At 41.6% G+C, this 27,854-nt stretch overlaps 1 protein-coding gene and 1 long non-coding RNA gene across 11 annotated transcripts in view; one reads left to right on the forward strand and one right to left on the reverse strand.

Moving 5' to 3' along the window:
- Galnt7 (polypeptide N-acetylgalactosaminyltransferase 7) overlaps window positions 1–762 on the reverse strand; it is a 126,497-nt gene extending 125,735 nt beyond the window's left edge. For both annotated transcript variants that reach the window (XM_052162831.1, XM_052162832.1), the window contains exon 1: window positions 582–762. In XM_052162831.1, coding sequence (XP_052018791.1) covers window positions 582–707 — 126 coding nt within the window. In that variant the 5' untranslated portion in view covers window positions 708–762. The remainder of the gene's footprint in view (window positions 1–581) is intronic.
- LOC127668944 (uncharacterized) lies at window positions 582–16,896 on the forward strand. 9 transcript variants are annotated; one of them, XR_007974242.1, is made up of 6 exons: window positions 582–679; window positions 1,450–1,488; window positions 5,311–5,434; window positions 5,588–8,241; window positions 16,346–16,498; window positions 16,751–16,896. It is a non-coding gene; the product is annotated as an uncharacterized LOC127668944 (long non-coding RNA). The 9 variants fall into 9 exon arrangements; XR_007974246.1 differs by lacking the exons at window positions 16,346–16,498; window positions 16,751–16,896 and adding an exon at window positions 9,907–11,952 and having other exon boundaries at window positions 5,588–6,250; window positions 8,186–8,241; XR_007974247.1 differs by lacking the exons at window positions 16,346–16,498; window positions 16,751–16,896 and adding an exon at window positions 10,799–11,952 and having other exon boundaries at window positions 5,588–6,250; window positions 8,186–8,241.
- The last annotated feature ends 10,958 nt before the right edge of the window (window positions 16,897–27,854 follow it).

Genomic DNA, 27,854 nt, shown 5'->3' on the forward strand with positions numbered 1-27,854 from the left:
CGGGGATCACAGGAGAGGCTGGACCGCGGGGCCTGCTCCACCGGACCACGGCGGCGGCGCCGGCATCTCGCCTCCTTCAGGCCTGCACGCGCCACAGGCCGCAGCTTGGACCAACCCCGCGCCCGCCCGCCACCCGCCACCCGTGCAGGGGTCGCAGCCCCGAGTCGGACGCCGAGCAGCGTCGGCTCCGAGGAGCCCGACTCTGTCCCGCGATTCCGCCCCGGCAGTCCCGGCGTTGAGCGGCCACCCAGCCGCCCAGCCGCCGCCGCCGCCGCAGCAGCAGCGCGGGTGACGGCGCTGAAGCCGGGGCGGGGACGCGCGGGAGGAAGGGGCGGCCAGGGGGCGGGCCGCCGGCGGCCGAGGGGGACCCGCGGCGTAGGGCTAGGCGCCCCCGATCGGCCGGCGCCGGCCAGCGCCACCTGCGGAGCTGCGGCGCCCACGCGGCCGCGACCCCGCCGCCCCTCGCTCCCGCCACACATACACACACACACACACACACACACACTCACACACGAGCGCGCGCGCAAACAAAACAAGTTGCAGGTCGCCGCTCCCGGAGGGGGGCCAGGCGGGTCACTCACCCTCATCCTGCTCAGTGGGCTTGGGTCGTCGGGCCGCGAGGACAGGGAAGACCAGAGGACCACGAGCCCCAGGAAGCTTCCCACCACCAGCAAACTGCGTAAGATGAACCCGATCTTCAGCCTCATCTTCCTCCGGCGGCTAGAGACACACAGCCCGGCGCAGCCGCCGCCACCGCTCTCCCCTCCCTCCTTCCCCCTCCCCCGGCCCTCCTCCTCCTCCTCCTCCTTTTTCCCCCACCCGGATCACTACGCCCGCCGCCCTCCCCACCGCCTGCCCTCTCCAGCTCCAGATCCGGAACTCCCCTCGGCTTTACCTTCCCCTGGCTCGCCCCTCCGCCCCCTCCCGCGCCTGCCTCTTCGCGGCGCTGCCGCACCCCCCTCCCCTCCGGCGGCCTCCGCAGAGCTCCGACCGGCCGGAGTGTGTAGCTCTCCAGGCTCCCTTTCTCTCTACCTGCCCGCTCTTGCTCCGCAGTCCCCCCTTCCTCCACCCGCGACCGCGAGAACCCTCCCCTGCGAGTCCCTAGTAACCTTGGAACTAACTTAACACTTTCCCCCAGGTCTCGCCTTAGCCTTTGCCCTACGGCTCCGCTTCCTAAAGCTTGCAGAACCCCAAACTTTTATTGTAATTATGGACCAAAACTCTGTCCTTGACCGCCTGTGCCCTCCCAGGATGCTGCCGCCCTTCGCCCCTCAGGGGGACCTGCAGCCGCCCTGGGCTGTCCTGCCCTTCCCGACGCCCACCGCCCAATCTCCCCAGCCACAGACTTGCAGGAAGGAAACCAGGAAGTCAGCCACCGCGGCTGCAGCAATAGCTCCACGTGGCTGATTTATAGCTGGATTTTTTTTTTTTAATCTTGTTTTTTCACAGGGCTCCTTAAAGAGGTGGATTTGTAATCGAAAGGCCCAGGTGAGATGTGCAAACACTACAGAACTAAAAGAGGACTCACTTGGAAAGGCAATATCACCTTTTCTCTTGAGCCAATTAGAAAGCCAAGTCGACTAGCTAATTCTCAATACCGTCCTTGTTGATGGACTTGTAAGTTCCTACTCTGGGGAAAGTGGATTTCGGGCTTTCAAAACGTTACACACATGCATCGCTGCTTCCCTCACAGCTGATTTTTACAGGAAAGGATATTGGCAAATGTTTAGCTACACGCCTCTCCCTTGTACATTGTGCCAAAGATGTCAATCACTTTAAATCACACTCTACAGTGTGTGCCATACTCCTATACTACTCAATTTGTCGAACAAATGCTTTTTGGTAACAGGTTTAGGGATGGCGTAAATTGACCTTTTTAATCCTAATATTTCCTTGTCTGCATGTATTTTGCTTTAAAAACAAGTGAAACTTGGTTAAGTCTCCCTGAGAGAGCAGCATCATATGCACTGTTATTCAGATATGGTTTTCCACTATTGAGAAGATGGCCAGACGACTGTGAGCCCACCCAACTGCAGGTAGTAGTCTTAGACGACCCTGCCACCACAACTTGAAATACGGAAGGCCAAGAAGTTAGAAATTGACGAATTGTAAAAGCCCATGTTCCTCTGAGTTCTTAACATTGTTTAAGTGAAACTGAAAGTATACCTTAAAATACACGGTTCCTCCACGTTTCCCAGCAGGCAGCCTTTGTAGAGAACTCTTTAGAAAAAAATGAGAAAAAAAAGTGAGAAGCTAGGTTAAGTGATTGGGTCAGGAAAAAGTCACACTTAGCCTCTGTGAGCCTAGGGTCCTTATCTGCCAGAATCATGATTATAATACTTCACAATGTTGTCAAAAGGAATAATTGAGGCCAAGTGCACGTGCAGATATAAAGCACAGATAATGTGAATGGGGTAAGCCTTGGTGATTATGGGTATAATTCTTGGGAACGCCGCAGCTATTACTGCATGTAGGGCTTGTTACTGGGAGCTGTTTCTGACTTGTTGATCTTGGGTAAAGAGTGAAGACTTGCTCCTGATGGGAGAGGGAAAATCTGAAGAAGAAGACCAGTGGTCTCTGACAGGTTATGAAGTCACATGTGAATGGTCACACAGTTGCCTTGACCTCCGGGGCGAAGCAAAATTGCAAGGGAGTAACATTTCTGAGCAGGCAGTATGTGTACAGTAGGTCATATTGTTTAAGCTTTCTAGCGCCTGAGACTGGTGTTCGCTGTTCTTCGACTTCAGAGCAGGTTTTCTCATCTTGCCAACACACTGCACTGTCTTTGCCAAACAGTCTAATCATCTTGTGTTTATTATAAAATGATGCTTTCAGGACTCCACAGGTCAGAACCTAAAAGTTTGGTGATTTTTTTTTTTTAAATCATCACCCACATGAACTCTGCTAAAGAAGACCCTCCACATACACAGCACACACACATACACACACACACACACACACACACAAGGACACCTGTGCTTGCTTTTGGGCTCCACTCTCCTGGGGCTCTTAGCAAGCCCCCTCATCCTGTAGCCAAGCTAGATCTGTTTGTAAATGTCAGTGCATGCCTGCAGGCCTTTATGCAGGGATCTCTTTTTCAAACCTGCAATATCTTCTGACACGTTAACATTAAGCTTCATTGTCAGTTACAAAAACCTTTTCTGGACACTAACCTGTCCCTCTACACCCAGATATTGTCCAACTACCCCACCTTCTACTCCATCTCTTCCCTAATAATTACCACTATGTTGTAACTGCTTAATTCCACTTGCAGGTAAAAAGTTACATGACACTGGAGACTTGTCTATGAAGTTTATTGTATTCAGATGTATAAAAAGGCTTTAATATTTATTGGTGGAACACTGGGGTAAATAGTTGGACTGAAAATTCAAAGGAGAATAAAGCTTAGAAGAAAGGGCTTGGGAGCACTTCATCTCTGATTGTTCCTTACCTAGAGGCTGTCTGCCTTTCCAAGAACAAAATAGTGGAGGATTTATTCCATTAGATCGGTGACTATTTTACAGTAGTCACTATCGGTTGGTAAGCTGTTGTTTGCGGTCTACTTTGTTGATAGTCTCCTGTAGCTACTCAAACTAAAAGAGTCACAGTTTCAACTTAAATCCGGATATTCCCCCCTAACAGTAGATTACTATTTCTATCATAAGCTTAATAGATAATTCCTGTGTTGTACTCAATCTGGAATGAAATATTTGTCAAAGGCTGCCATTTGATGGGATTAATGGTCTCCTACTGTGTTTTGAAGGCTAAAATGCTGGTTGAAAGTTCTCTTTGATTTCATGCTGTAGAATACTATCTCTTTATAACTGGGGACTGTTTAGACCATCTATCATGTAGAGGGCTCTTCTGACCTAGCCATTAAGGTCATTGAAATACAATTTGTCTTTCTTCTTCAAAACCCCATCACCAGCTCTCTCTCTCCCTCTTAGAATTAACCCTGAAGGCCTCGATTTGTCACTGATGGCTTCTGTGAGCATGCGTAGCTGTAGCCGCCAGCAGCTACATGTAAACCGGGTTACCTGTTGAGAGAATTTTGGGGTCATAGGGAAGAGCGGCGAAAAGAAAGTACGGCTAAGTCAATGTTCACTGATCAAAGCCGTAAACTTTAATGGCGCCGGACCTTTTAACAGTTTGGGCAAACCCTTCCCCCCAGACTCCAGGCTGAGTTCCGGTGGAAGTTGTCTAGCTTCTCTTGGAGGTCTTCGTCTTGACTGCTCCGGCAGCTGGGTGGGTCACCTGTTTAATTCAGGAATCCCTATACCAGGAAGAACAATGAACTTAACCTTTACTACGTGCACTCCACCCTAGGTGGAGCAGGATCCTGGCATTCTGGGAGAAGTTAACCTTGACCAAAGTCAAACTCTGACCAAGTGCAAGACTGCCCCAATATGGCTCTGTACACGTAGCTTTGTGCCTACTTGCTCACCACCACTTTTCCAGTTTAAATCACAGCCACGTCACTTTCTGTCCCTGAAACAGCTCAAGTTCCTTCTCACCTGTAGACCTTTGAGAATATTGCTCCCTTTTCTAGAGCACACTTGGTAGTTGTTACCTCAGCTGCCCCCATGATCATTCAAATTTCAGTTCCTACTTTTTTTTTCCCCAGAAACTTTCTCATCTGCCCTCCCCTCCCCTCCCCTGCTAGGTTAGACATTTCTGCTTTGTGTAAAAGTGACCTGGAAGGTCCCTCTCAGAACCCAGCTCCGCGTTTGTATTTGTGCTACTGTCACCTCAATTAGTCAACGATTTTTAAGGGCAGGGACTGGGATGTCGTTTAGCATTGTGTTCCTAGGATGTTGACAGTACAAGACACACTCGGTGTGAGAGAGAGTGGGTAGGAGAAAGTGTCTCATGTACTCACTGGGAAAGCATTAACATTTTTGGACACATCCTGTAATATAAGCTAATATCTGGAAAGACTAATTATACCTGAATACTTGCAAAAAGAAATGATGTAAGTCTATCTTTCTCTTAAAGAGTTAGGAAGGAAGGGCACATTGTTCTCTATCTTCAACCAACACGTGTGCTGTCATTCCTAGATAAACTGATAGTTCCTTCAAACCATCTGCCTGCTGGAATGAATATACATTGCCCAGAACCTTCTGGTCTTTAATTGAGAACCTACAAAATGAAAAAAGTAGCCTGTCTTTTATAATAACAATAATCATTATTGTTTTTTTTTACAAAATGGTTGAAATGGCAAGAAACTTGTACAAAAAGGGCTGGAGAACCCACCCTGCCATTTAGAGCTGGTGGTTTGACTAGACTTAAATTTCTAATATCCTTTTATAGATTCACGGAAGGCCTGGTCCTCAGCAGAATGGTTAAATTGTTGAAAAGTCTTCATCACTGAACTTTGTCAATGGATGACAGTAAATCCGGTTACATATAAACGTCTTCATCAGCAAGCACACAGGTACCTTCAAACAGCTGCCAGTTTAATATCATATCCCTCCAGAGATCTTACTTATTCAGCTCTGCCCAGAACCTTACTGTCTTTAATGGGCAAATCTGATACTACAAGACAAACCAGCCTCTGTGTTACTAATACTGATAATCTCATTCACAGAGCACAAGCATTCTACAGCGAATGGAATGGAATCTATGTCAGTAAATGGGCCAGAGAATCCACACTAGCAATTTGTAATATAAGAGCTATGGTTACACCATATTGGGCAGAGTCCTGGACTCAAGATCTCTGGAGGAATGGGAGGACTGTTGAGATCTGAAGAAGAGAGAGGGTCAGTTCCTGTTCTTCTCTAGGAGCTGATGGGAATGATGCTTCACACCCTCACCTTTGGAAAGTTTTTGATTAGTTTTAACAAGAGTCGGGTGTTCATAGTAACGAACTATTCCTACAAGCCTTTTTAGACACTTCACAGGAGATAAACAGAGCTGAATACAAATAAAGAAATCTGAAGCCAGACTGCAGAGAGATTCTGCAGGAAGATTATCGCAAATCCAGGAATTAGAGGTTGGACAGGAACTCGTTATCTCTTGATAGTGCTTCTCTGCTTCCGTATGCTGGGCTGAGGCTCACTGGTGTACACAAATCTCCTTTTTTTTTTCTCCAGCCATTTTTCTAACAATTGGACGATGGACAAGTATATTTTCTCTTTTATTTGAACACACGGCTCTATATTAAACTACTATTTGAAGAGTCACACCAGGGACTTGTAAGCCAAAAGCACTGCTCTTCTGGGGAGTTCAAAATACTGCCATTTGGATAAAGGTACCTTTTTGGCATATTGCAAAGAATTTCAAAATTTGAATTTTAATTACATGTCTTTTGTGGAGAGCCGTCTTTGAGGACTTGGCCTTTTGGGATGGCTTCTGTTTTTCAAACCACAGAAAATAATTTTTAACAAACTTAATCCTTTTTGGTGATCTTTTATTGTATATTAATAGCTATTTCTATTTCTTCAAAGCACTTTTATTTTAATGAATGTATCATGTGGTAGCCATCGCTCTAGACACGGGGAATACAGTAATAAATTAAAAGAGCAATAATCCCTGTCCTCATGGAGACAGATAATAAACTCATGTGCAAATTATTCTGTATTGTTACTAAATCAACTGCTCCCTCACCTGTGTGCCAAGCGGTGTTTTAAGAGTCTATGAAGATTAACTCACAGACTCAGATCGTACATTAGAGGATGGACGAACACCTAGCAAAGGAGCGTAATACAGAATGCTGGCTGGGTGTGAAATGTGATCGCCATTTAAAAAGGAGTCTCATGGAGAAGATAACTTTTGTACAAGTCCTGAATGAGGATTTAAGACCAAGCGAAATAGAAGACAGCGGCAAGCAGGAGGAATAGGACTTGCAAAGGCCCTAGGGCAGGAACGTTTCATCTCATACAGTATGAGGGAGACAGAAGGCCTTGGGAGGTTTCCTGCAGAGGTGGCACCGTCTAAATCTGATCACATATCTAAATTAGACCACAACCTCTGGCTTCTGGGTCTGGCATGAAAAGCAGCAAAGCTTAAAAGCAACGATTATCCACAGTAGTGCCTGGGTTTGGTGACTGTATATGGGATGGATCCCCAGGTGGTACAGTCTCTGGTCTTTCCTTCAGTCTCTGCTCCACACTTTGTCTCTCCATCCCATATACAGTCATCAAACCTAGACACTATTGTGGATGCCAACAAGAGCTTGCTGACAGGAGCCTGATATAGCTGTCTCCTGAGAGGCTCTGCCGCTGTCTGACAAATACAGAGGTGGATGCTCTCAGTCAACCATTGGACTGAGCACAGGGTCCCCAGTGGAGCAACTAGAGAAAGGACCAAAGGAGCTGAAAGAGTTTACAGCCCCATAGGAGGAACAACAATATGAACCAACCAGTATCCCCAGAGCTCCCCAAAGTGTACACATGGAGGGACCCATGGCTCCAGCTGCATATGCAGCAGAGGATGGCCTTGTTGGACATCAAAGGGAGGAGAGGCCCTTGGTCCTGAGAAGGCTCTATGCCCCAGTGTAGGGGAATGCCAGGACAGGGAAGCAGGAGTGGGTGGGTTAGTGAGCAGGGGGAGGGTGGATGGGATAGGAGGGTTTTGGAGGGGAAATCAAGAAAGAGGATAACATTTGAAATGTAAATAAAATATCTGATTATAAAATAAAAAAAGTATCCAATAAAAAAAAAGATTATCTAGTTAGGAAGGCTATCTGAAGAATCCAGGTAAAAGACTCCAGAAGCAGAAGTGGGGATTATAACAGCAGTAATTACATTAGGTCAGACCATGGCTACATTTGTTTATTTCTCAACTATTATGGTTCCAAATAATTTAGTTTATTGTTTTGCTCCTCGACTGTAAGCAGTTAAATTAATAACCTGTAAAGCAACTCTTTAAATACTCTGGCAAAACACATTATTTAAGGAAATCATGTAAGCTATTACTCAACAATTTAATTAAATGTCCCATGCAACAGTAGCAGATTAGATGCCAGGCTCAACGGATCTGATAGAAACAACTGAAAATGCAAAATGTGTTTTTAAATTTAAAAAAGTGCCCCCATAAGATAATAAAGAACATTAAGGTCACACTCTGAACGAAGGAGGACCCTCGTCCCTACTTTTACATTACGCACTGTGGTGAAATATGAGTTAACTGAATATCATTTATTTTGCTTTTATGGATTTTGGAACAAAACCATTTAATTTCCAAGCTGACACCCAACTGGAAAGCCCAATTGTTCTGGGAAAGGCTGTGGAGACTCCCAAGGTAAGAGAGGAAAACCTATGCTCCTGACTTTGTGAACAGGAACTTCTCTCTCCATATAACCAAACCATGAGTCAAAAATCATACCCTCAATTCTCCTTTGCAGTTAAAATACATGCCAACATGACAGCTAGAGAAATCCCTTAACAACAATCATTTAGCTAAAAGTGATCCTGGACCAGTGTTATCAGACATCCAAAAAGTAAATCTGGGTTTCTATGCTTTTTTTAAATTGCATCTTTCATACAATGTGTTTTGATATATACCCCGCCCCCAACTAAAAAGCTACATATCTACAATCATGGAATGTGTTTTCCGCTGGCTAACCGCTGAGCACGAGGCTGGCCCTGGAGTATGGTTGATATACTCAGAGTCAATTTACATAAAGAAGACCTGATTTTTTGCTCTTCCAGGAGCTATCAATTGCAAGTAGTGTCGTGCTCAGGGGTGGGACTTTGTGCCTGAGTCCATTTGTCTGTGCTGGGATTTTGTCTGGCTTGAACTTGTTCAGGCTTGTCTTAGTCTCTGTCCATCAGCTGTTTGTGTGTGAGGCAAATGCTATTTTGAGGTTCACCCATCACCTCCAGTTTTTATGATCTTTCCGTTTCCTCTTCTGCATAGCCTACTAAGCCTTGGGGGGGGGGGGTAAGTAAAGACATCGTATTTACAGTTGAATACTGTGTGTGTGTGTGTGTGTGTGTGTGTGTGTGTGTGTGTGTATGTGTGTGTATAGCATAGCACACATGGAGAACTGGTCAACTTGAATTTGCTTCTCCTCACATTGTAAATTCTAAGGATTGAACTCAAGTCAGGTTTGGTCACAACAGCCCTCTGAGTGTATTGTGTGTGTGGGGGGGGAGGGGCAATTAAAATCTATGTTTAAAGAACTTGAATCATGGGGCTTAGCAGTTAAGAGCACTGGGTGTTCTTCCAGAGGACCTAGGTCCTCTTCCCATCTCATAACCCTCTGCAGCCCCAGTTCCAGGGCCTCTGACACCTTATGACCTCTGCACTCACCAAGTCACCAGGCACACACATGGTACACAGACATATATGCAGTCAAACATCCAAAAAATAAATAAAAATAAAAGAACTCCCATCACTTCATGCTTTGAAGAAATGCTGTTCTTGTCTCTTTAAAAAGTCACATTTGAACATCACTGAACGCTGTCCTGTGAATGCAGGCAGCAGGAAGAAAATACGGCGATTTAGAACTAGCCACCCGTTGTAGCTATCGACACAATAGAAACCACATTTGAGACTTCTTCAGAAATTGAAAGAACTCTGAAAATACAAGTAAAACTGAGAATACACTCATATTCCAGAGAAGCATGAGGATTAAAGAAAGGTTGAACTGTGGATTCGAGTTATTATCTAACCTTTTTTGAGTTGGTTTCTGGAGTCCAGGCTCTTCTAGAGTCAAGTTTCAGTCAATGCCAATCCTTTACATGGAGGGAACCATTTAAAGTTTTGTCTGAGTTTCTTTCCTCAGTTTTAAATCTTCTCCTGGATGAACACATGATTCCCTTATGTTAATAACTTGCACACCTGAATTTCAGCCCAGTTTTTGAGCGTTAAAGGTTCCATAGGACATTTGGAAGCCTCTTTGGTGCTTGAAGTCATTTTCTCAGTGGAATTCCATTTTCACACGAAACCTGTTCTTCCCAGGCTCCCGACGCAGTCTTTTGAGGCTCACACAAGTTTCTGAGGCATCTCCTGTAGAGAGAATAGTTTATGTCTGGATGGATGTGACAGCTGTCAATCTGATGGCCTATGGTGTAGGCAGGAAATAGAGGTGAGACATCATGGAGAACTCTGGGATAGAACTAGGTGCAGGGTGCCTGCCAGGGAAGATGTGAGGTACCTGAGCCCAACTAACCAGTCACGAGGCAGAAGGTAGGTTAAGCTAAACGGGATATTTTAAGTTAGATCTAGCCTGGGAAGAGCCTAGCTATATGGCCAAGGTAAATGTAAATATATTTGGAGTCTGAGTCTTATTTCTGAGAGCATGGAGCTGGGAGGAAGAACAGGCTCAAACGTTTACCATCTCCCATAATTTTCTTTATTCTGCATTCTGGAGCCGTGTAGTCCAGACCTTGACTCTTAGGTTGCTTGTTCCCACTGTGTAATTCAGGATCCATTTGTAAATGTCATCATGTTCCCATGTTATTTCTTTTCCTTTTATTCTTTTCCCCCAAGACAAGATCTCATCGCTATGTAGTCCTGGCTATGTAGATCAGGCTGGACCAGAGCTCAGAGAGATTTGCCTGCTTCTCCCAAGTGCTGGGATTCACAGTGTACAGCAGTATATCCTTCTCTTAAAACCATAAATATCTAGTGTTTTTCTAAAAGTTAAGTTCCATGACATTTCTGCAAGAAAACAAAACAAAAAAACCCAAACCTTTTATTGGTTTGCCCTTAAAAGTGGCAATTCAAGACACCCTGGAAGGTACAATCTCAAATAAAGCACAACCACTTAATGTCATTCACTGCCCTGGATAAGTACATCTTGGAAAGCATAGGTTTTGGTGGAGTTTTAAATTTTCCTTTTATTTTCTAGGTGTTTTGCCTCCATATATGTCTGTGCACCAATTACGTATTTGGTATCTACTGAAGCAGGAAAAGGGTGCTGGATCTCCTGGAGCCTGAGTTACATAAGGCTTGTGAGCCACCAAGTGGGTGATGGGAATTGAACCCAAGTACTCCGGAATAGCAGGCAATACACTTAATTAACCACAGAGCCATCTCTCCAGCATCTGCTAACCCAAATATGTTTTCTAAGAAAAGAAAGACAATGGATTAGTTCAAAAGAGATTTTTATATTGCTCAAAATTACCCACGAAAGAGCATTATGCACAGTAAATACTTAATACATATGCACTGGTTTAATCAATATGCTGTAGACAAGAGCAATCAAGTCTAAAAACGAAAGCATTGCAGAACAGTTCTTTCCCTAGTGACACTGTCTAAAAGGCCATAACTGGCAAACGAAAAGACCCCATCTTAGTCTTAGGACTCTGAAAGCACACTGAAAACATGGCCGAGATGCTACCGAAGTCACTGTGGCAGTACTTCCTAAGAGCGTTCTTCATTTGGAAATGTTCACGAAATTTTCAGTCATGGTTGAAGTTGTGATAGAGTCTTGTTTTAACATTTTTACTTCAATAGCCTAACTTTGTATGAACTGAGATTTTAGATCTGTGCTAAAAGCAGTACAATGGTGTTTATTATTTTCCACATCCATTAAGATCAATGTATACAGTTATAATTAAAGATATTTACGTTTTGGAGTTCTTCAGAATCATCTGACCATCAACTTCACCAAAGCTTAGGGGTAACTAAGATATTATATTGTATTTTTTGTTTAATGTCAACTTCAGTAAAGCCTGCATGGTTTAGGGATTACAAATGATGTCTGGGTTGGCTTCGAGGTTTTTGTTTGTTCTCGCTCTGTTTATTTGGAGATGTTTGGGATTAAACACAAAGCTTTGTGGATTCTAAGCAAGCCTTCTATCTCTGAGTTACACCCCTGCCCACTGTCATCTGGCTTTATAACTTATGGTCTAATTTCATGGATTTGTCTCTTTATGGATGTTCCAAGCATGAATATTTTCATAGATGCTATGCAGAGTGGGTTTCTTAAACAATCAATACTCTCCCCAACCACCGGCTTACAGTAGAATTTCACTAATAAAATAAAGAATATTTCTGTTTTTTTTTCTAGTGCAAAACGTAATTTCGATAATGTATGAAAAAGGTATGCGTGTGTTCATGTGTGGTTGTGTAGTGCGTACACGAATGTGTGGAGGCTAGTACTCCTCACTGGGGTCTTCCTTAATCTCTCTTCACCTTATTTGTCGATATGACAGATTTCTCACTGAACCTCAGTCTTAACTAGCTTCTAGGCTAGCTCTCCAGTCAGCCCCAATGCAGCATCCTGCTTACATGCATGCATTCTTACATCCAGCTTGTGTATAGGTGCTCCAGATTCAAACTCAAGTCTCCATTATTTCCCAACAAGCACCTTACCAACTAAGCCAGCTCCACAGCTCCCTGGAACATTTAAGAAACAGTGTGTGTGTGTGTGTGTGTGTGTGTGTGTGTGTGTGTGTGTGTGTGATTGCACAAGTTATGTGCACCATGTCTATATAGGTGACCAAGACCAAGGGACATCATATTTGGAATGGGAGTTACAGGTGACTTGGGGTCACTAGATATGGGTGCTGGGAACTGGAACCCGTTCCTCTGGAAGAGCAAGCAATAAGTGTTCTTAACTATTGAGCTGTCTCACCAGGAACAATTTTTAAAGTTTAGTATTCTCAGATTGGTAATATCTGAGATGATACATAGTCTAGACGAGTCGAAGTAGTGATGTAATGGCTCTCATGCCTGACATCATAACCCTGATCCCACAGAAATCATTTATACTTTGGATGAAGATTTCTTTGTGGTTGACAAGGACAAGGCAAGCTTTGGCTTCTGAAGCATTTAGAAAGAAGAGGACCTTTTAGAGTCTGGGAAAAAAAAAAACCTTAGGACGCAGGCTTGTTTGAGATGATTTATGGGATGTCTGAGAGTGCGGATGTGGTTTCCAGGTTATTTCTGGCTTTGCGGTTACTATGATTAAGTCTTATTCTTACGGGCAAGTAGTAAGGAAAGGATGGAAGCCATATAAGACAGGATGAAGCCTACAATTTAATAATTGTGATACCTTGAAATTTATTAAACCAAATGACTTAATGAGCTCACTGAGTGGGATAATTGGTAAGATTGGTTCTTCCTGAAGCTTTAAAACAAAATTATGAGCAAACTCCATCAACGAAGACCTTGAATGGTGTCATAATAAAACAGCAGCTGGATGGTGAACACTGACCATCCATTCGGGCACAGCCTTTGGAACAAGCCCTTTCCTGAATACAGATGACGCAGAACTCGTTGGCTAAACTATTACTGTAAACGAGGTGCAACTGAGTTTCTACTATGTGTAGTCATTCCATCACATGATTCTATCCTTGGGTGTGTTTTAATCATTGAAACAAAAAAACCTAACCAAGAGGAATTGGAAGGAAGGATGCCCAAGAAGAAATTCCAATATTTCACATAATACTAGTCAGAAAGTATCAATTTATTCTTCCCCTCTTTTGATTTTAGAAAAAAATATTTCTACAAGATAAAGGGGGAGTGGAGAAATAGGAAAATGAAGCACTGTGGATCTAGGGACCTTAGTAAATGTCACACTTATCCCAGATTTACATGTTTGAAACACCATAATGTGACCCCTCTTCACCATACCAAGCTTCATGAATTGAATGTACTGTACCATTCTATCTAATGCTTCTTAGTATATGCTTTAAATAGACTGATTCCTGTGTGTATTACCCTACAATGCCCCGTGTGTTTTGAAGTTGGATAGAAATAATAAATAATAGACGGTGAATTTGCCTTCGATTTTGACTGACCTCATTAGACTTGAACCACAGAGAGCCACAAACGTACTATTCCGTTGTTTTGGTGCTGAAGTGTAATGCTTAGAATTCATAAATAAAATAACAGAAATGATTCTGTCTTGCATAGACTGCAGGAAAACAACAGACAGTTGTACCTCTTGGCCCCATCCACTCAGTGAGCTGGAGAAATCACCCAAGAGGCAGACTAGTAGACTCGGCCCATTGCCCCTTGAGCAACTGTGCATCCAAGGGCAGGCCTCACACGGCTCTGTGGAAAAGCCCATTGGTCCAGAGTTGGTCCTTTCAGCCATGTTATGTAAACAGTCACATTCAGGAGGATTATTATTCAGGACTCTCTCTGCAAGCCAAGAGGGTACAAATGTCTCTTCATTTGCTAGCTGTGATATGAGTGAATGAAATCACAGTATTTAGCCTGAATCTTTGAAAAAGGAAATATACTCAGAAGAATAACTACGTCTAGATATTAATAGGACTTAAACCCATTTATATGGACTCCCGATCTAAGGATAATTTTACTGAGTCACCTCTTTCAAGGCCAGACATGGTTCATTTGTTTATTTGTAAACTGAGCATGAGTCCTGGGAATGCAGTAATGCATAAAACAGAAAAATTCTATTTGTATAAAGTCTATAAGCCTAGAGACAGGGCAGATAGTAACTTGTAAGATGAATATGATGATAAAAGATATTATGACCTCAGTCCATGTGCACTAGAGGTACTTAGTGATACCTAATCTCTTAGGGGGAATGAAAGAAAACCCTTCTGGAAAAAGTAGTGTTTAAGAAGATATTACCAAATTAATAGGTATGTGTTGGCCATGAGAGGAGATGAGGTAAGAAATAACATGCAGAATGTTTGAGAAGAAATAAATGGAAATGGGCGCGCGCGCGCGCACACACACACACACACACACACACACGGCCAGAATGAGTTCTATAGTGAGCAGTGGACAATATCTGAACCAAGGATTTTATTTATTTCTTTGATAACACAAGGTCTCATTGGTCTCAGGCTTAACCTCAAATTATATATTCTATGCAGTCAAAGAGGACCTCTAACTCTGACACTCCTACCTCTCTAGCTTCAAGTGTTTGGATGACAGGCATGTTTCATCTTTCCTAGATTAAGCCAAGGATTTTGGAGGATATCTCTGTCAGATTTTTGTGTCATATGACAAAAATATATGGAATAAAGAATATTAGGAGAGCGTGAGACAGCCCGCTGGGTAAAGTTCTTGCTCAGCAAATCTGACAGCATTAGTTGAATCTCCAAATCTATGTAAAGATAGAGGAGAACCAACTCCACTAGGTTACTCTCTGACCTTCATACGTGCACTGCATCAGCCTTGCCCTACCCCACAATGCACACACAACAACAATAATATAAAAAGCTTATTCTGTGGGGAGTTGTTTACTTTGCCTCAGTATTTCAGCGTCCTTGGCTCTGTTGATCGTGTGCTGGTAATAAGGAAAAACACCAGGATGAGAGGCCCCTCACATCAAGAGAGACAGAGAGCAGGAGGGGCTATGTAAAAGCCCTCAGCTAAGCTCATTTCAAGAAGTTTCTAGATTTTCTTCATATACCATGCTGGCTGGAGATGAAGCTTTCAATAGATGAACCTTGTGGAGACACACTTTGTATCCAAATAATGCAATCCTCGAAACAATGACAATTTTCTCAGACCATCAATTTCCCTATGTTAAGAGCCGCAGAGAACATCAGCAAACACTCCAGAATATTCATGGGTCCAATTGTATTCCTCATTGTAGCTGTTATTGCTAAGAAAACACATATATTGATTTTCCTGCAAGTAGACTGAAAGAAAAGCTCATGACTTCTTACATGATGCTAACCTTCAATTTATTCAAAATTCCTTTATTAAATTTCTAGTATGTTTATGAATATATGCCACCTTCCACTAGACATGATTGTATGTTCAATGTGTTGACTTGCCCATTACACAGACTTGTGACCCGAGAGGAGATAGAAGATCTTGTTTAGAGTGATCGGGTGGGAATATAGGACAAAGCAAATTGATGCAGCAAGGATTGTCAACAACTAAGTATTTTGCATGCTGCTCAGGGTTTTAATAAATAGCCAAGTTAAACTGGTGTTACATTCAGAGTAAGGAGTTTGTTTGTTTGTTTGTTTGTTTGTTTGTTCATTTGTTTTTTAAAGTTATTGTTTGAAAAATTGTTTCAGTTTCATGTTGACAAATCACTTTTTACTTGAAGCTATGTGTGCTTACCATAATTCAGACATTGTATTTTGGATATAAATTATCCTGTGGATATAAATTAAAGACACTGCTCCCAGCCTCTGAGAGGCTTACAAACAAATAGTAACTATAAATACAAGAAGAAATCCATTGTAGTTAAATGTGGTGGAGAAAAGGGGGATTAATCCAATTCCCAACGGGATTTACCAACCCTCAATCTCACAAGTCAGATGGGAGCCCAGATCCCTCGTGAAGACCAGACATCTACCCTGAGTGGCTTTGAGCCTCCAAACTGTTGCGGTTTCTCATGACGTGGTACTTTACTCCTATGTCCCCTCCCAGCACAAAGCACTGGCCCTTCTTTTAGAACTCTACTTGCAGGTTTCTAAGACCCTAAAACCCTTCTTTCTCCCATTTGAAGGGTGGAAACAAAGCTCCTCTGGGGAAGTGAAGAGAATAGCCCCAAAGCTAGTGTCCTTGACAAAGGCCTTCATCCTTCCAAACGTGATGGGAGCAGAAAGAAGGGACCTGCCACTACACAACACCTCCTGCAGTCAGACTGGAAAAAATGATGGTGAAGAGGATAAAGAAAGGGGGGATTAATGTGTAAAACTCTGAATAGTTCCTAGATGGTCTCTGTCTACTGGGAACTGAAAGGAATACCCAGCCTATATATATTTTTTTTTATTCTAGTAACACAACTTTACTTTTTCTTTGCTTGTTAATCTCTCTCTCTCTCTCTCTCTCTCTCTCTCTCTCTCTCTCTCTCTCTCTCTCTCTCTCTCTTTCTCTCTCTCATGTTTTTTGGTTTTTTTTTTTTTTTTAGAAGAACTCTGATGTAGCTCAGGCTGTCCTTGAACTTGCTGTGTTGCAGATATGACCACCTAATGATCCTTCCTCCAACTTCCCAAATGCTGTGATGACTGTCCCTTGTTCTGAGACTATTTTAAATAAAATAGGTAGAATTCAATACACTCCTGTTTTCTTCTTCTATAATTTCCAAACACTATGCCTGATCAAAATATAAACATTAAGAGCTACTCCCTGTTTTGGGAATGAAAATTTCAGTCAAAAAAAAGGAAGAAAGAACCAAAGAAAGAAAAAAGAAAAGAGCAAATCATATTCCAGAAATCAAACTTTCAGAGACATTTTTAATGTGATTTGACAGTTCCCTGTCAGCACAAGTTAAAGAGAATCAAGCAGTCACTAAATTTCAGAAGAATTTGTTGGAATCTTCAGTTGCTTTTCATTCTTAGTACTAAGAACACTTGTACAGCTTCTTAAATGGAACACCAATGTAGATGAACCTTAATCCAGCAATATGACTGGTCTGGCAATAGATCACACACATATATTTTATATATAATGATGTAGGCCTATATGATCTGGCCAGAGTGTAGACATGCACTGGATTACAGTATGATCTTGCTGGAATACAGACACAGCCTTAGAATATACATTTAATCCCAAATAATGAAGATAAGATTAGTTTTGTAGAAAGAAGCCATGTTTGAAAGTGACATGTAATTGAGGGATAGACAAAGTATGATGAATTAGAGAAAGATGTGATAGAATGAGTCAGAAATAGGATACACCCAACTTTCAGGAGAACAGCACAGGAAAGAGAGGTGACCTAAGAGATCAGTGTAGAGAGAGATGGGGGAGAGGAGGTAGTTTTACTTAGACAAGACAAATTTACAGAGACCAGTTACAGGTGAAGACAGAAGGAGCCAGAGAACGAAAAGGAGCCAGAAGATTAGATTAGATTGCCAGAGTTAGTTTGAGGTCAAGCAGAACAATCAGTCAGAAGCTGGAAGAAGCCAGTTTTAATCAGTCAGATTGGAGAGTTTTCAGCCAGATCAGGTGCAGCCAGAGTTCAAAAAGAACTAGAAAGGCTGAGATTCTTCAGCACTAAGCCTCTAAGATGACAATTATATCTGGCAAATAAAAGTTACATTCATTTCAACATGAAAAAGTCCTTGGTTTTATAATATACATGATTTTAGTGATGCAGTTATTCTACAAACATTGACTAGTTTGCTGTATTGAGAATTGAATCATACACTAAAGAGTGTCATAGCCTGGATAACTGCATGGGATGATTAATATTAACTTTTAAACTTTTTTCCATTCCTCTCATTTTTTATTTTAAAAAATTGAGGTCACCTTTTGTTAGTATTTTTAGCCACCACTTTTTGAAACATAGAATTGTATGACTGTTTTTTTTTTTGAGTATATTTCGCATAGTTTAATGCTACACTGCCTTACATCATGAATTTTGCTTAAATGACCCTTGCTGAGATTTACTGTGGTGAATTCTTCAGTTTAGAAGGGGGAGGGCAGTTTATATAAATATCATCAAAGTTCTTTGTTAACAATCTATAATGAAAAAAGAAAAAAAGACATAAAAGTTTTAGAGAGAAACACTTAAATATAGGAAGAAGAACATGTGTGTGTTGGGGGGGTATAGATAAATTTATAAAACTAATCAGAATTTATTTTCAACCAAATTTCAGTAAAATGGGTTTATAATCAGTCAGTGCAGCCTGAATAAAATAGTTACATAGTCTAAGAATTGCAAACATCTGAATCAGATATGTTGTCATGAAGAAACAATTGATTGAATTTCCTTTAGTTCATCATTAAATAACATTTTAGTCATTTTATCTATCAAGTAACTAGAAATAGCTCTATTTCCCAAGAATAAATCAAATAGATGATTGCAAAGCAAAGCAATCATGTCTGATTTCATAAGCTATTTAATGTTCAATAACAAAAACAAGTCACTCAAGGGGGGATAGCAGAGCTAATCAGATGATTTTTTGAGATTTTAGAATTTTTTGCTTCTTTAATTCTGATATCTCTGCATCACAAATTAGGATTCTGCATTACATTTTTCTTTTCCTTAGGTGGTTTTAAATGACAACATATTCGATTCATGCTGTTATGCATCTAAATCTTGAAATGCAGGTTGCTTTACTTGATAGATTTTTTAAAAGGTTGATTGTAGACGTGAAGGTGCTGTGAATGGGAGTTCACACCTGCCTGACACAGACGGACATTTTCAAAAGTATACATTCTGAATATGTACATTTATATGTTATAGAGTTACCTTGACTTGCATTTATTACAACCCCAAGGCTAGATTACGGGTCACTTTCATAACTCCACAATCCCACTCAGTAATTCACAGCATACAGCACAATCCAGGCCTTTCTGTGTTTTCCTAAATGCCACTTTGGAGACATGCGTGCCTAGCACTGCAGTGACTCCGTTATAGAACTAAGTGCAGAGTTGCCATCCGGCTCCAAGGTGACCTTGATTTGTGTCTGATTGTAGTTGGAGCCTTATTTTTCGCATTCATATTTTTCTTATTCCTAAATTGCATTAATTATTATTTACCATGTGTGATATAGAATTTGTGTAAGTAACACACAAATGGATAGATGGAACAGAAAATGAATAAATAAACAAATCACAGGATTTAGTGTATACTTTCAACAAATTACATTCAGGAATGCAAAAAAAAAAAAGGCAACAGAAAATTTGTGAGAACTTTGGGACAGCAGTAACTACAAAGGTGGCCTAAATCTTCCTCCACAAATTCAGTTCTAGAACATCCAAACACTATAACCTTAACAGCAAAACTCTAGCCATGGGATAATAGTTTCTCCCTTCCCCCTCCCCCTCCCCCTCTTCCCCTCCCCCTCTTCCCCTTTCCCTCCCCCCCCCCCCCCGCTTCCCCTCTCCCTCCCCTCTCCCTTTCTCTCTCCTGCTCCCTGTCCCCCTCTCCCCCTTTCCCTCTCCCCCCTTCCCCTCTCCCCCTTCCCCTCTCCCCCTTCCCCTCTCCCCCTTCCCCTCTCCCCCTTCCCCTCTCCCCCTTCCCCTCTCCCCCTTCCCCTCTCCCCCTTCCCCTCTCCTTCTTCCCCTCTCCCCCTTCCCCTCTCCCCCTCACCCTCTCCCTCTCTTCCTCTCCCTCTCTTCCTCTTCCTGTCCCCTTCTCATCTTCCTCCTCTCCCCCTCCCTCTCTTCCCTCCTCCTCTCCCCCTCTCCCTCTCCCTCTCCCCTCCCCCTCTCCATACCTTCTCCTCCTCCCCCTCTCCCTTTCCCTATTCCCCTCTCCCTCTCCTTCTCCTCCCTCTTTCCCTCCCTCCCCTCCCCCTTCCTCTCCATCCCTCTCTCTCTGGTTAAGTTTAAAACTATGTTTTGTTTTGTTTTGTTTTGTTTTGTTTTGTTTTTGAAACAAGATTTCTCTGTGTAGCCCTGGCTGTCCTGGAACTCACTTTGTAGACCAGGCTGACCCTCAACTAAGAGATCAGCCTACCTCTGTCTTCCCAGTTCTGGTATTAAAGGCATCTGCCACCACTGTCCAGCTAAAAATATGTTTTTAATTGAAGTAGAGTTATAATACTCCCCCATTTCCTTTTGCCTCTTTCCAGCTCCTCCCTCAAACTCCTGAGGTTTCCCCACCTCAAGTTGATGGCATCTTTTTCTTTGTTTATTACTGTAACACAATATACATCATATGTGTATACACACAAATACATAAAAATACAACTTGCTGAGTCCATATTTGGGGTGTGTGTGTGTGTGTGTGTGTGTGTATGAATGTGTGTGTTTTCGTTGTTAACCATACTGCATAGGACAACCTGCAAGGGCCCTCATCTGAAGACTCAATTTGTCAGATCACCTTGTTAATTTGTATTATGTTTTATCTTATATTGCATTTATATTTATTTGGAAGAATAACATGCTCAGCTGTGCCTGAGTTTCCTGGAAGCCTCCTCAGAATACAAAGAAGAATGAAGGGCCAGCTTTTGTTCTCAACCATTCTAATTCTATTTTCCTATATGATGTAGAAGTTACAAAGCTTTCATCAACAATTACCAACTGCTTTCATTGTCCTCATGTGGGAGTTCTGAGAGACTGTTTGAAATGGATTCAAGGAACAAGAGAGTGCACAGTGCAGCCTTCTGTATTAAACAAAAAGCAACAGCAGAAAAAATATCCACTCGCTCCATGTGCACCCAGTAGAGTGGCAATACAAACAAAACAGGTGCAAGCTAAAAAGCCTGTAGGGATCCAGGGGAGGAGAACCAAGATTCCGTTCTTTGGATGTGTTCTTTGGGTTGCTTATAACAGAACTTGAATGATAGACTCACTCCACTCAACCAGGTAGTTATTTATTAAGATTTACTAAGACTCTAGTCTAATTTACAAGGACCCCAGAAATACCACATATAGCACAAACCGTAAACGTTCTGCTATCATGTCTGTTCAGACGAATAGAAGTCATTTACCATGGACAAATTATTAAATCTGAATATGTTTATCAACCATACTGCGACACAGCTTTCTCCAGAAATGTTCCAGTAATCAATCTTCACATTAATTAATGGCATTTTAGCCACTGAACCTCAGGTGAAACAACCCACATCATTTTGGACTTACACAGAGAATATATATATATATATATATATATATATACATATATATATACACACACATATATATGTATATATATATTATCAAATTCCTCTATTACAAGTGCAAAATGATTTACTTCTTTGACATTAGGAAAGTGAAGTATCTAATTAGAGAATATATTCTAGATTTATGATGACACATGACAGATACTCCAAGAACTTCCTAAATTTAATCCACTATTATAAATTACACAATGGATCGCATTAGCATAATTGTCAAAGTAAGACACCGAGTACCTTAAAGGAATGTTACTCTGGGAAAGAGGGAAACTAGTAGAGAGGGCCCTCTTGGTAATCAGTGTGGTGGCTTGTAAACCCCACACCATCTCCTCAGCACATGGCAGGATTAGATGTGCACTTGGAATTAGATGTAGCAGGTGATTTCTCTGGCTACAGACCCGTCTCTCCCACCCTATCCATCTTCCCCTTCTGGCTCCGTGATTGACAATATATAAGATGGCATCTAGCTCCACTAGACCTGCTGCCTGAGTGATTACTAGAGTCTTGCTTCCAACCCTCTACAGAAATAAAGCATAGCAAGAAATAAATACAATTTGCACATTAAACCGCTGAGAGGTTGGACTTTACCAGTGTCATAACCTGGCCTGTCTTGTCAAAATACTGTATCTAGAAATACGAGAGGATCAATCCTTGAACATCACAATTGATAGTGACATAAAGACAGGTCCTCTGTCTCCAGTCTGCTTTTGCTTTGCAACAGGAGCTCTAGTAGTTGCTATGAGAAAAACATTACCAAAATGTGCCAATTAACTGAGGATTCTCAGAGATGATGTGGGTGAAATGGAGGGCAGATGTTACATTGTGGGAACACACAGTATCTGGGGGCCCGGCCATGCCTGCGGTCTAGGGCCTGTCCTTCTGCTGCTCCTAGTTCTACTAAAATTAACAAGACAAAGGCTAGCCTACTGTTTAAAGCAATGTATTACTACCGGATTAGGCTTTGATATTTATCTTCCTGATTTAAAAAAAAAAAAGCCGACAGGAGTTGTTTTTTTTTAAATATAGGAGTTATTTTTGTCATTTAAAAAATTCAAATGCAAATGTGGATTCAATTGACTCCATTAAAAGTCACATTGTTTTTGATTTCCTGAAAGAAGGGAGCTCATTGTTCTTGTTCAGAGCTATATTTCTAGAATGTAGAACTGAGTGGACCAAAATGAGCATTTCAAAAACTAATTATGCTTACATTTTAGCCCAAGGTTTTCATTAGTTACAAGGTCAAAACGAGTTACCAGCCTCGTGGCTTCCCCAAAATCCAAATTCCATGTTAGGTTATAGTAATAGAAACCTCAGGCTTAGGACAAATGATTAGAACTCATCCCAATAAACCCTTATTGGGCAACATTTGCCTAAAAATGGATACAGAGAGACCTTGAACTCATTACCAAATTCTATTGTAATCTGCTTCTGAGGTTTTTGTTTTTTTTAAATACAATGTGGTGCCAGAAAATGAATAATATTTGTAAGACATAAATGAGTTTAAAGACTGAGAAGAAAAGGGGGATTTCTAGGTTACACTTGGGAAAAGGATCTAATGTGATATCAACAACTATGGGCTTGTGAGATAGCTCAGCAGGTGAACACACTCACTGCCAAGTCCGATGACCCAATGCAATTCCTGGGACCCACATAGTGGGAAAAAGAGAACTGGCCCCCAAATGTTGTCTTATGACATCCACATACTCACTGTGGTGCACCCACACACAGAGACATACACACACTCACACACTCACACATACTCACACACTAACACACACACACACATAAATAAATAAATAAACAAACAAACAATGTTTAAGGAGCTAGCAAATTTCCCTTAGAAAATCCTTTCTTTCCAGTACAAGTTGATGTTTAAAGGCTGATAATGAAGGAATGCAGTAGAGATGACAATGCACAGAAAGAGGACTGTTTTTATTCTGTAAGAGGTGCTGTGGTCAGGAGAGAGCATCAAAACATTTGTGGTGCACACATCCACAAAGGTCATGACCCCCCACAGAAAACAGAACCATTTGCCTGTGACATGGTGGGAAACACTGCTGCATACAGAGAAAACCAACTCAGCTCCAGGTGGGGGCTTAAAGCTACAGTGCAAGGAATTATGCCAATATAGCACCTTTAATGTAATTATGCTACTATAGCACCTTTAATGTAATTATGCTAATATAGCACCTTTAAGGTAAGTATGCTAATATAGCACCTTTAACGTAAGACATTCTGTGAATATTAACTTATTTAATCTAATTTATTTGCTCTACAGATGGTGAAATTTCCTTTTTTTAAATTTGTTTTGGTTTTTGTTGGTTTTGTTTTTTTGTTTGTTTTGGTTAAAGAAACAGACATAGACACTTAGTAGAATTTCCAGGATTATATAAACTAGGGTGAAACCCCCAAATCATGTGGTTTCCCCCCCCCAAAAAAAACAGTAAGGATTTAATATGGACATAACTACCTTCGAATGTAAAAGAATGTCATGTGGCTGGGAGAGTGGATGTTTTTCATATTCCTAGAGGTTGGTCTCATATGTATGTAATTAGCAAGAAAAGACTATTTCAGGATCAGGAAATTTGTTAGAATTTTTTCTTCATGATTGATATCGTAATAAACATCATGAGAGAATTATGTTAAGAATTTTTCTCCTTCAGGGACCCTGTATGGTTCTGACCTAGGGCCTCTGCATATATGTTATGGCTTAGTGGCTCTGGTGTTCTTGTGGGACTCCTGACAGTGGAAACAGGGGTGCTCCCTGAGTCTTTTCCCTACTTGTGGGACCCTTTTACCCTCACTGGATTGCCTCGTAGAGCCTTGACGTGATGGTATGTGCCTGGTCTTATTGTAGCTTGTTATGCCATGTTGTGTTGATGCCCCTGGGAGGGGTTTTCTGAGGGGTAGATCTAGGATCTGGGGGAGAGGGGAAGTGGGGGCTATTAAAAAAGAGGAAGAAACTACAGTTGGAATGTAATATATGAGAAAAGAATTTTTAAAAAGGGATTTTTCTCTTGGGTTAAGGGTGTGTCTGTACTGGTAAAGAAATTATCTAGCACGTGCAAAGTCCTGGACTTGATTCCTAGCACTATAGAAGACTAGGCATGGTACACCTGTAAAAACACCACTTCATGAGTAGAGGCAGGAGGGTCAGAAATTTGAGGTCATCCTCTGATACAGAGTGAGTCCAAGGACACTCTGCGATATATGAAACACTGTCTTAAAAAGTAAAAAAAACAAAACAAAACAAAATAAAACAAAACAAAAAAACAATGGTCAGCAAAGTGGCTCAGAGGTAAAGGTTCCTGCTACCAAGCCTGACAACCTGAGTTCGATCCCAAGAGACATGTGGTACGAGAAAGCAGAATCTAGTAAGATGTTCTCTGACCTCTGACCTGTAAACATATGTTGTCACTTCTATGTACATACACATGTATAAAATAAATAAAACATATATATATATAATGTATACATATATATATATGTCTTATAGGAACTTTAGCAAGAGAAAATTTTATTTTACACTAATTGTATATAGATAAAGCAGTCAGTGGTTAAGAGCACTGACTGCTCTTCCAAAGGTCCTGAGTTCAATTCCCAGCACCCACCTGATGACTCACAACCATCTATAATAGGATCTGATGTCCTCTTCTGGTGTGTCTGAAGACAGCTACAGTGTACTCATAAATAATATAAATAAATATATCTTTTTTTTAAAAAGCCCATTTCCAATAGAAGGGACTCAATTTTATAGGTACCTTTCTTTGAAGATCATTGAAGTTTCTCTGACCTGGTCAGAAATACATTCAATATATATATATATGTATATATGTATATATATATTCAATGTGTGGTTTTTTGTTTTGTGTGTGTGTGTGTGTGTTCTGGAATATCCAAGGTTAGAGTTGAACCATGAGGTTCCAACACTTTGTTCAACCTTCCCAGTGAGGTGAATCCTCATTGATTCAGTAGAATATTTTAGAATCCTACTTTGGAGAATGGTTGGACTGATCTTAGTAGTAGGATTTTGTTGTGTATCTGAAAGAAATCAACTGTTTCCACATTTGCTGTGTTTTGCTGCCATTTGGGGGTGGGAGGCAAATGTCCCTTTCCTAGCTCCACTCTGATGTCCTGCCTCAGAATACCAGCTCCAAATCTAGGCTACTCTGGGAAATTTTTCATCCTTGGCTGAGTTGAGAGAGACCAATGCAGTGGTGGCCACTGCACAGTGGAAAGCAGTTGCAGAGCTGGGAGGTGACTGCCGGTACCCACAGCATCCTCTCTGACACCTTTGTCTCTTCTTTACTTCCTGTAGGGCTTGGCTTTTGGTACCAAAATCAGTATCTACTCCCGACAGGAATCTGACATGAGTTTGAATCTCTAGCTGCTATCCTCCTCATTCTTCATTCCCCTAAACTGAAGGTGATTAAGATGATTAAAAATGTACTCCTTCAAAGTATTTTGCCCTAGAAGCACAGGAACTCTCATTTACAAAGGTGTAGCCCCTGTCTTCTATTCACGGCTCCACTGGCTGAGGTTTCCCGGTGGGCTGGTGACTGCTGTTCCAAAGCTCAAGCCTAGCACAGAATACTAAAGAAGAGCAGTGTGAAAATGGAGTTAGCAATCTCTTTGTATTGAGCTGACAGTTCTGTATCTTCCCATTAGCAATCTCCCGGACGCTTGCATAATTCAGGTTCAAGACAACCCCGGATGAATTAGTTCAGTGGCTATGATGGGGGCCCAAGAGTGAGGCTACAAACATCTTCATTGTGAGAACAGTGCCAGTTTTTATTATTAGTTTTCAGAATCCTTCCTTTAGATTTCCACTGTTTTATTTTTGCTCCTCAATAACATTTAAATTTAACTTCTTGTTCACCTATCTTACCACTTGTTTTTTTTTTTTTTTTTTTTTTGTCTTCTGTGATTTTTGTGCCTTCAGGTACATATGAATTATTTATACACCCATATGATTTTTCTCTCAACATCTCCGCGCTGTGTTCTAAGGGGAAAGTTATGAAGGAATATTAAATAAGATCAGAGCAAAAGCAAGAGAAATGCAATATGGATATGTGTGTATACTGATAATGCCAACCATCAAGTATAACTGGACTTGGCTGAACAGACCAAACAAATAGCTGGAACTGCCTTCTCCAGTTGCCCATCTCATAATGCCCTACGACTGCATCGCTTCCTAAAAGGCACACTATTTACTACTGTAAACCCTCCTCCCTTCTAATCTATCCAGCCCACTCACTTGCTTCTGCCCCCAAATATGTCACTGACTAGAGCATAATGCATTTTGTCAGCAGTGTAAGAAACAGAACAGAAAGGGAGGTCGTCTATTACGCTAGAGGATAAATTATAAAGTGTTGTTTTTCCCCCAACCAGATGCATTTTGCAAATCGGACCCTGCAGTAGCTGCAAAAGGCAGACATTGCTAGACTTACATTTTGCAACCATTGTAATTCACGAGTCCTTAGCTGCCCTTTAACTCCACAGACAGAATCGTATGGCTCTTTCCTGATGCTCACAGGGAGCAGAAGAATTGGCCGCACTCTCCTGTCCTAACGATTCATATCCTTCACAGGGCTCTTCTCAAAGGCCCATCTCCCACTTAAGATTCTCCCTCAAGGTGTAAAATCAAGCTCTTTCTAGAAAGGAAAAAAAGAGTTTTAGTCTGAAAGCCATGGTTTTACATTTTCATCTTCTAAGCTCTCCTCTGTGGGGAGTAAGCCCCTTTCTTGGCTTTCAATTGAGAAAAAAAATGAAAGGCTATTTGAAGTCTATCTTGATCTCTGCATCTTTCTTTCTCTCAACACCTGCTTCTCTCACCTAACCCGAGTCTGTTATAAAATTCCCACACTAGAAATTATACCTCATCCATCACAAAGTTAGAGATCAGAAAAAGTACCGATTGGAGGCCGTTGTAAAACCATCTGCTTCAGACTGGCTTCTGAGGATGTGCCAGGTAAAGCACTCCAGTGGCCTGTGGTGTTGAGGGAGCAAACCGCAGGGCATTCAGTCGCCTAGAGTCAGCAACAGGCAGCACTCCCTGTCACTCCCGCCCAACCCCCACACACTTAGTCCCATCCCAGTGTATCTGGTGGCATTCTTTAAAGTTCTTTTTCTTTGACAGCATATGGAATACAGAAAGAAAGAGGAAAGCTTTCATGGAAAATGACCTCTAGAACAACCTTGCTGCAATATGACTAGAAAATTAAAAGTGTCCTTGCTATATAGTTTCTGACAGCACTCTTATTCCCTTGGTATCCTGTGAGTTCATTTCTCTGTAAAATATATCATGCCGGGTATCTACTACAGTAGGAACAGACCCAAAAAAATCTTAGAAAATTCTCTGAGCTTAGTGTTATGAATATTCCATTTTCGTCTTACGTATGTGTCTTCTGGTTTACGTATTACTTGCTTTCTGATGACATTTGT

The sequence above is a fragment of the Apodemus sylvaticus genome, chromosome 18 (assembly GCF_947179515.1).
Source record: "Apodemus sylvaticus chromosome 18, mApoSyl1.1, whole genome shotgun sequence".
Classification (NCBI taxonomy): domain Eukaryota; kingdom Metazoa; phylum Chordata; class Mammalia; order Rodentia; family Muridae; genus Apodemus; species Apodemus sylvaticus.